This window comes from Cryptotermes secundus, unplaced genomic scaffold, assembly GCF_002891405.2.
Source record: "Cryptotermes secundus unplaced genomic scaffold, Csec_1.0 scaffold101, whole genome shotgun sequence".
Lineage (NCBI taxonomy): Eukaryota > Metazoa > Arthropoda > Insecta > Blattodea > Kalotermitidae > Cryptotermes > Cryptotermes secundus.
In genome coordinates this window covers 464,527-474,559 of record NW_019720704.1, presented here as the reverse complement: position 1 = coordinate 474,559, position 10,033 = coordinate 464,527, and the positions used below count along the sequence as shown (strand labels likewise).

Here is a 10,033-nt window from a genome sequence, read left to right as displayed (position 1 = left end):
AAAAAGGTAAATTTTGACGGATGTTTATATTCACAAAGCCATATAAAAATCCCACAATTAGCAGAAATCTGCTACCTTTAAAAATTGCTTCTGACCAGGCCAATTCTAAGATTGGAACACATCTTACTTTAATCACATAAACAGTGGAGAGAAAATGCACTGAAGGATTCCAGTGAGACGATCTTTCTGCCCCGTTTCGGGAACATTCTTCCATTGCTTCAGAAATTATTTGATAAACATACACACAGATATGTCGATATATTAAGCCCGTCTTTGTGTGTAAGACGAGAACATTAAACTAGAAAATGTGTTCAAAGTAACCAAGAGCAATGCAGCGTGAATGTCAGCCATTGTTTTCATAGGACAAACAGCGCGACATCGTCGGAATCCCCTGCCAGACCGCAACAAGTTCAGATGTTGGCTATGGCAGAAGGGCAAGTTTCTAATCCTGGCCCGAAAACCACGACGACCCTACGCCAGTCACGGTAGCCGAGCGGTCTAAGGCATGCACTGTCTTCTCTTGCTCGGAAGCCGGGATCGTGGGTTCGGATCCCACTCAGGGCATGGATGTTTGGTATTTGTGTGTGTTTTTCTGTGTTTGTGTACAGGTAGAGGCCTTGCGACTAGCTGATCACCCGACCAAGGAGTCCTACCGAATGTCTAAGGTCTAGTAAATCGAAGTGAAATGGAGAGTCTCGTGGAGGTAGGCCAAGGCCCAAATTGGGGCTGCAGCGCCAAAGGAAAAATATAGGCCTGCTAGTAGCTTAAAAAACACAAATGTTGACGTAGAACGTAAACGTATGAAGGGAACGTATAGAGAACGTAGTGCAGCTCAGTTAGTGTGTTGATCCTTCCTTATCAACGCATCTAAATTTGTGTGCCGAGAGTCACTATTAGAACTAGTACTGACGGTTGCATGAAACCCTCATTTTGTGGGACACACACTGACACACAGATGACGGGAATCAGATTTCCCGTTCAAACTTACCTTACGTGGATTCCACGGTCACCACGGACTGGGAATTTCAGATACCTGTACGGTCTGTATGACTTCATGGTCCTTTCCCGAATACAAACGGTCGCCAGTTTGTTATATCTCTTGTTGTTTCTTTTTAATTCGCTTAGTGGGGGTGGAGTCCAATTGGGTCCATTCGGTACGGCGGCCACTGATTGGCCTATTGTACCTGCCCCGGGTGATTAGGATGATGGAGGATTTGGTTGAATGAAGATTGGCAGGGGAACCCGAAGTACTCGGAGAAAACCCGCCCCAGCGCCACTTTGTCCACCACAGATCCCACTTGACCAGACCCCTGGATCGAACCCGGGCCGCTGCGGTGGGAAGCCAGCAACTAACCGCTTGAGCTATGGCGAGGCCAGTTTCTTATCTTGGTACCGTTCGTAATATTATCTCTGCATAATCGATCGCTCACGGAGATGCCTGCGGCACCGGAGATAGTGTACGATTAGGCAGTTTGGCCGCACAGAACCGGCGCTTCGTTTGCTATGCGCCGCTTGCGTGAGCGATCGTCCGCCATACACCAGTGGCGACCATGTGTTCGTGAGGTTCGTGAGCGCCGCCCGCTCCGTGCCGCGTCCTGGTCAGTCAGCGACGTTTACGAGATCGAAAGAAACACCAAATGGAACTGTGGCTTGTACTGCATCGTATTGACACGGAGAAAAGTGTTGACAAGTGACGTGAGAACCTTCATGTCAAAAGATGGCTTTTGTTGCCACGGAGTTGATTACAGAAAGTTTCTGGCACTCGTCCTGAACTTTAGCATGCGTTTCTCTTGAGCACAAATATTTTAGCTGCCGTAATTATTGAATGTTTTACTGGAGTCGTTCCAAGCCTCACGAGCAACAAACATTGTGGGAGTTTGTTCTCTTTCAGAACGAGCAAATTGCTCTTAAGTCCACAGCATATAGGCTACCTTCTGTCCATTTAAGATTAACTCTTTTTCATATTTAATTTGAGAGATATTTGTAATGCAATCAAATTTCTGATCATTGCAAGATCTCCACTTCTTTAATTAAACGCCAGTGATAATGGATTCGATAACTCGAATATTCGTTAGAATAAGTAAATAACAGTTATCTTGCCGTCACCAAACATTTCAAGATAATTTCTTTTTTCCAAATTGATATACATCCTTGAATTAAATCGGCCACATTGGAAGAATGTATCTGGGTACGGTAAACTACAAGATTTCTCGTTATTGTGCAGCAGAAATTAGGAGCAGATTTCCACATCATATAAGTAGGCCTCAGTCTATCCCAAGTGACAAGTGATTCTGAAAGTGTAGCTATTATCTGGGTTCGAGATATATTATCTTCGGCATACGATCTGTTGGCTGAGAGCTGCGAAGACACATGGCAGCAGCCTCATAATCGACCGCGGTTTCCAATAAAGTTTGTGTGCTTAAGTATTATTGAGCCATATGTACGCACTCTGGAATATTAATTTTAATTAAGAGTTTACTAGTGTCTGTGCAGAAGGAACCCAGCGATGCACTTGAAACGTATAAATTCTGCTCACGAGAGGCAATTGTCCGCATTCCAGTTCCGACCTAATGCCTCAATCTCCAGTGCACACAGACCAGCGGAATAGTTCCACCGTACAAAAATAATAGTTCTCCTTCGCCTTATGAAGCACAGCGGTAACTACAGGTATCATATATTTTAACATTTAAACTCTGCATTCTGCCCACGCAGTGTATTTGTGTTCCGTATGATTATCACAATAAACGGCGATTATTTCCTTAAACAGCATTAACGGGTTGGTTTTTGTAGCGGAGATGTAGTGTGTTTCCTGTGAGGTACGAACTGAATTTATATATACTGCATTCTGCCCGCACAGTGTATTTGTGTGTTCCGTATGGTTCTCACAATAACCAGCGATTATTTCCCTAAACAGCATTAACCGGTTGGTCTCTGTAGCAGAGACGTAATATGTTTCCTATGAGATACGAACCTGAATATTTAAATGTTACTTGAATGAACTTCATGCTTCACGCTTACCATTCATTGAGGTATTGAGCACAGGCAGCTCCAGAAATTGATGTTCTGTTCTGGGCGGTAACAGCGATGAAGACAATTGAGGATAGGAAGGGTGCCGCGTGTAAACGGCGGACAGCAGCTTTGTTGTGTGTCGTCACGACGTGCCTGCTAGTCCTCGTGGCAATGGAGCCAGCAGGAACCGCTGCGTCCAGAAGTCTCAGCAACCCGAACCAGTCCTGCCTGGATGCAGGATCCTCGGATGTCCAGCGCGACTGCCCGGTACGTACAGCCCAGCCTACCGCAAGTGCCGTTGTAATGACACGCGGGGACAGAACAGGATCACAATTAAGTCACGAGTAACCTGCATTCTCTGTTTCATAAGGGGTTTCTTATAAAATCGATAAACTTACATTTAGAGTTTAAAAAGTGTGTGCGGATTATATTGGACCAGTACGAACCAAAATTAAATTTTCTCGAATATCTTTAATACAGACTCCAGTACGAAACTTAGCGCAAATCCCGTCACTAGTCCCGGAGGATCACGGACACGAGTTCACGGAGACCGCTTCCGTGGCCTTATATCAGGCACATTTCCCTGAATGGGATATCGTTGCATCATAATCTCAACGTACAATCACCAGTCAGGACAACGAAACCTCAGTATATTTCAAAATCGCTAGTCAGAAGACTGAAACTTTAAAATATCGCTCTCCAAACAAACTGAACATAAAACTGCAGACCTCGGTTTCAGAGCGCTTCGTAACCTGCCCACAAGAACTGAGCCATGAAAGTATATGGCAGAGGAGAGCTAAATTCCGCATATTCTCGGCAATGAGGGAGGATGAGTTACAGGTTTCATACTCCGGCCGCCGTACATTCGGTACGTATTCTCTAATATCCTGGCTGGGGCCCAGAGCTGGTGTACACATGACGGAGGAGAGAGATATCCTAGCCCGTTCCAGGAATCAAACTCCGGCCTTCCAGCTTTTAGCCAATCACTTTTCTGTCTGACCTATTGTCCTTCGGTACATTCGATACCCAACATTTGCTGGGTCCCTCGCGGCCCCACTTTCTGTTGTGATGTTCGTTGAGTGATGCCAGTCTCTCGGCTAGAGTAGGTTACGGCTCTGCGAAGAAGCTCACGTGCTCCTAGCGCTTGTTTCTTCGAGTCTAGTGTTCCGATCCAAACATGGGCAGGCCAGTGAAATCTTCACCGAGCTGGAAGACACAAGAAACGAGCCAGAGATACATAAAATATATCACAATTTCCTCCGTTCGGTGTGCCAATGTATCGGCTCTTCATTTCCTGAAAGTAAGGATTTGAGTTGGGAGAAACAAGGGGAAGGGTTCATCGCGCAGTTTCTGGGCGGCTCTTACTGATCTAGAGCTCAAATGCTTTAATTATAACACCAGAATATACCCTTCACAACATATTATTAAGACAATGAAGTAATGTAAGCCTGAGACTTCTTGGGGTGTACAAGGAAGTACAGTATTAAAATACGTGTATATCTTTGAGAAACAAGCTGTGGATTGCATTCGTCTGGCTTAGGAGAGGACCCGGCACGTGTCTTGTGAATACAGTAAAGAAATTTCGGCTCCTATAAAAGCAGTGAATTCCGTGACAAGCTTAGCGACTGCTAGCAGCTCATGAACGACTCTGCTCCATGCAGCTAGTTGTGTTATCCGTGCATTGTCCATTGCATCCATCTCGCGGCCAGTGACCCATAATTCCCATGTTGCTGTATAGACTTGAGATGGAATTATGGAATGTAAATGGCGAAAGGGTCAATTGCTTTCTTGTCGATAGTGTAATAATTGTGCATCTGAGGAAGCTCAAAATATTTTAAGTAATCCTCGGCATTATTTGGTTTTTGGACTTTGTCCGTGGTCCGGTATTGTAGAAACTAGAAAACACAACGTTTCGGAAAAGGGATCTGTTTCCGTCTTCAGGTGAGGGAGGAAGATACCTACTCAGTTGGGTCCCTTAGAAAGAGCTAACCCGAATCACTGGACAACCCCAGATAGACTCACACAGCTATTTAATCACTTGAGACCAGGCTAATTCGGCGGGAGATAATAAGAACACATGCAATAAAAATTGGGATAGAGCACGCACATGCGTGTAACTAGGATAGAAAAGGAGGTCGAAATTGAGGTTAGCGCTTTCTAAGAGACCCAAATGAATAGGTGTCTTCCCTCCTCATCTGAGGACGGAAACACATCAAGTTTCCTACTTTCTAGAATACCGGACACTGGGCAGAGTCCAAAAACCCAGCAATTCTGAGTGTTATACACCATCGACAGAACCCTTTAGAGTTCTAAGTAATATTTCGCTAATGTCATTTGGACCGGGACACCGTGCCTGCCGCTGTCCAGATGTCTGGTGTCGAGCACACGTACCTGGCGCTCCGGGGGGTGTGGGCGTTTGAAATGTGTCCTTCACAGGCTTGCTGCTGGATGTGGGCGTCGTGAGCTCGAGAATTTTGTACCGCGTCCTAAACCCATGGCGAACGTGCCTCTATTCAATGCAAATATATGTTGCTCCTGAGTGTAAGCCCCACTTAATTAAGGCTTATTGGTGAGGCAGAGGCAAGACTCCACACATTCTAAATATAGTGACCACTTTGAGTTTCTTGTGAAGTAAACTCAACGTTTGTTGCCAGTCCTTATCACCAATATGTATCTAAATTTGTGCAGTAGTTTCGGAGATGAAAAGTGCGGACGGGGAGACCTCCGCATTGAGCATCCAGTTTACGAGAACATGATGACGTCTTCATATTCCAAAGCCCTCCAGTTCCGTCCATCTGTGCTGGGCGGCCTTAAAATCAATAGCAAATTTCGTATAGCCAACAGTACGCGACATGCCGACGGTTAAGTCCTTCACTGAACGACACGTGACACATTAACACTTCGTTCTGAATTACCGAGCTGATTAGTTGCTTTCAAACTACTGGTCGTATTGATTCCAATATGATACTGAGGCACCACCAACAGAAAATCGGGCAGCTTACCAAACACAAACATGAAACAATCACACGGAATGTTGATAGAGATTCGCTTCCCGCTAAGGCTGCTACCAATACCGGGAGTTCTTAATTTTGTTATTTCTTCGGCCGTGCCATGACGCTGCATTCTCACCTTGTAGTCTCTGAGGCTGAATCTTGTAAGGTTCCTGTTGGCCGATGTGGCACTCACAATTTCTTCGGTTTCCCCCAGCTGATCATAAGTCCATCATTGCTCCACATTCATCTATCGCCCCCTGTCCCTAAGACTTCCCAAAGCCTTGACCAGGCAGCACATTATCACATCTATGGTCTTTAAGTTGGGGGCTTCATCCAGTACTTGATTGGGTAAGAAAACTTCTCACAGACAGAATACATATGCAGCCATATTCATATACAAATTTTGAAGAATATTAGCATCTGAGATGTGACACCGTGTAGTCTGCTTCCGACGTTTTGAAGGGAAAGTACTGTCTCCATCCTCAGGTCAAGGAGTAAGCCGTGTATGCAAGCGCCAAGCTGATTCTTCGGCCCTGACGGCAGACGCAGAAAGTTCCTTCGAAACGTTGTTAACTTGTACAAGATCACACGCCGTCACATACCTCAGATCTCACGTGCAACGTTCCTCTACTTTTATGACACAGAATTTCCTCCCTTGCTTATCTTGCTGTCTGTTTCTGTCTCGCTACCTTTCAAATGTGTTATCTGCTTAACTTTATTATCTCTCAGGTCGTTGATATTCTCCATCGGTTGATTCTGACTCTCCTTTGTACCCCGTGCTTGCTTCATCATTTCGTATTTTCGCTCAATTCTGTGCTGTTTGCTCTTAACAAGGTATTTTCGGAATTAATTAATTATCTTGGGAGAGACGGCTTCCTCTCCAACAAACTTATGGCGACCACAGAAATTTCCATTTTGTTTTGAAACATCACTCAGCCTATGATGTTCTCCCGTAGCACAACTCAGCATTAAACAGTGGAAATGTACGTACAAAGCTGCAACCACTCAGGTGTTAATAATATTCAGTTAATTTTCGTTTCGATTGTTTATTTTTATTTTGGTGCCATGGTACACAGATAGTTGGACTCGGGTAATGCTTGCTACCATTCAGTCCAGAACCTTTTTTCTTCTCATCAGCTGTCCAAAAACATAAAAATTAGAATATACAAAACTATAATTTTGCCTGTGGTTCTGTATGGGTGTGAAACTTGGTCTCTCACATTAAGGGAGGAACATAGACTGAGGGTGTTTGAGAACAGGGTGTTGAGGAGAATATTTGGACCGAAGAGAGATAAAGTGACAGGAGGTTGAAGAAAACTGCATAATGAGGAGCTTCATAACTTGTGCTTTTCTCCAAGTATAATTAGTATGGTCAAGTCAAGGAGGATGAGGTGGGCAGGGCATGTGGCACGAATGGGGGAGACGAGGAATGCGTATAGGATATTGTTGGGAAAGCCAGAAGGAAAGAGTTCACTGGGAAGACCAAGGCGTAGGTGGGTGGACAATATTAAAATGGATATTAGAGAGATAGGATGGAATGGTATTGATTGGTTTGATCTGACTTAGGATAGGGACCAGTGGAGGGTTCTTCTGAACACGGTGATGAACCTTTGGGTTCCATAAAATGCTGGGATTTTCTTGAGTAGCTGCAGAATTGGCGGCTCCTCTAGAAGGGCTCAGCTCCATGAGTAAGTGAGTAAGGTACACAGACAGAGTAGCTGAGCCTAACTACGTTCATAATTCCGTGCAGGACAGTCCTTCCTGAAAACCTGTTAGTCGCTCAGCTGGTAAAGAGATTGTCCGTTTTTGCAGAACCCAAAATTCATTAACGTGCTCACAAGAGCCGGTCACTGGATGGAATATTCAGCCAGATTAATCCAGTTCACATCCTCATAACCTAATAATAATTTTAATATTATCCTCTGATATACACGAATTTATCTGAAGTCGTTATGCTCTTTAAGAATTTCCAGCTAGAAATTTGTATGTATTTCACATCGCCATGCTACATGCCCAGGCCATCTCATCCTCCTTCCTTTACTCAAGCTAATGGCGTGTAAACCAGGAACGTTCTCACTGTACAGTTTTCTCCGTCCTCGCCCTTAGATTCAAAAATCCATACCGCAGGTCAAATTTTTTACCTTTTGATTGAGAGATCAAGTTCCACACTCATACAAGAATCACAAGAAGTTATGTAGATTTCTTAATATTTATGTTTTTCGATAGGATGCGGGAAGTTTAAGGGCTTTGAACACGAGACAGAACTCGCCCAAACACTGTTGTTATGATGAGCAAACACCAGCAGCTGCTAGCTCTCGTTTCATTATTCCGTGGAAAGTCAATTTCAGTGACTTGTCCTCCTTATAAACCCGGTCGTTAAATCCTCTTCGCTGCAGCTGCGTGTTCGTGGATCAATGGACGGAAACGTTGTCCATGGAAACGTTGCCGGCAATGGGCTGTGTCATACCTCGAGATCGCCGAACTCCCTGGATCGACGCGAAATATTTACTTAATGGACTATTTAAATGCTTGAGACCATTTCTTGCGGTCCTGACGGCTCTTTTCGAACTGAAATATGTCAACATGGGGCCTCAGTTTCGGAGCAACTTGCTGGCTGTTTTCTCTGCGCGTCTCGGGCACAATTACCCGACATTTTCGACTGCAATATTTTAGATCCTGTCTGGGTTTGTGAGGTTGACGTTGTCGCTCCAGAGAATATGACAGTCACTGTCTTGTGGGTGTGAAGCAGTGTAGTAGAGATTTACCGACGTTCCAGAGGAACATGCTGCTTCCATCTTCGAAGTAGAGTAAGCTGGTCAGTGATATGGGAAAAGAAATGCAAGGATTTGAGCTGGGATCAGTCTTCGTGCGATGAAAAAAGTTCCTCCGAAACGTCGGTAAATATTCATCAGGCTACCTGACATCGAATATCAGAGGACAGTACTCTCCGTTAGCAGGGTCATTTACCGCTGTGTTCATTTACCTAAGGTCACGAGTAAGACGCACTTAGGGCCGCGCCATAGCTCAAGCGGTTAGTCGCTGGCTTCCCACCGCGGCCGCCCGGGTTCAATCCCTGATCTGGTCAAGTGGGATTTGTGCTGGACAAAGTGGCGCTGGGACGGGTTTTGTCCGAGTACTTCGGTTTCCCCTGCCTATCTCCATTCCACCAATTGCTCCACAATCACCCTCACCTATCATCTGGGGTTGGTACATTAGGCCAGAAGTGGCCGCAGTACAAGGGACTTAGTCCCACCCCACTAGCAAACAAAACAAACTCCGTGATTTTAGTCCGCAAGCGAACTATACCGACCGAGCGACCGACGCTTGTCGGCGAAGTTCAGTGCCAACTTTTGCGGATAGAGGGTGTCGCGTAACGAATCCCGACGGCCGTTAATTTCGGTTTTCTAGACCGGAGCCGCTATTTCCTTGAAATAGCTTCTCAATTATCATCACGAGGCTGAGTGGACCCCGTTCCATACCCACTACTTTTCCGAAGAAATCTGGTAGAGCCGGGAATCGAACCCGGACCTCTGGATCTGTAGTCAGGAACGCTGACCACTAGACCACAGAGGCGGCCCCCCCCACTAGCAATAAAAAAAGGAAGACGCACTTATCAGCACGGAGCATGTTAATGAAATTAAGCTTCCTGTAACTTGCCATAAGCAATCCAGTCGCCCTTCTGACGACCCTTCCAGTTCCTTCGTCTTTGTTTTATTCTTTCCTTCGTCTTCTGTTTCTCTCCTTCCCTTGAGCTGTCTGCGTTTCCACTGTTCACTAAATCAGATTCCCTTTGTTCCTCATTTATTGAAGTATTTGATATTTCGTGTTGTGCCTTGACCGCCTCTGTGGTCTAGTGGTCAGAGTTCCTGGCTACAGATCCAGAGGTTCAGGGTTAGATTCCTGGCGCTACCAGATTTTCTGAGAAGTAGTGGGTCTGGAATGGGGTCCACTCAGCCTCGTGAAGATAACTGAGGAGCTATTTCAAGGAAATAGCGGCTCCGGTCTAGAAAACCGAAATTAACGGCCTTGGG

At 45.3% G+C, this 10,033-nt stretch overlaps 1 protein-coding gene across 1 annotated transcript in view; it reads left to right on the top strand.

Moving 5' to 3' along the window:
* The first annotated feature begins 3,069 nt into the window (after positions 1-3,069).
* The window catches only part of LOC111870948 (atrial natriuretic peptide receptor 1), a 262,334-nt gene continuing 255,370 nt past the window's right edge, over positions 3,070-10,033 (top strand). The window contains exon 1 of the mRNA XM_033754102.1: positions 3,070-3,276. Within this exon, the coding sequence (XP_033609993.1) occupies positions 3,085-3,276 (192 nt within the window). The 5' untranslated portion in view covers positions 3,070-3,084. The remainder of the gene's footprint in view (positions 3,277-10,033) is intronic.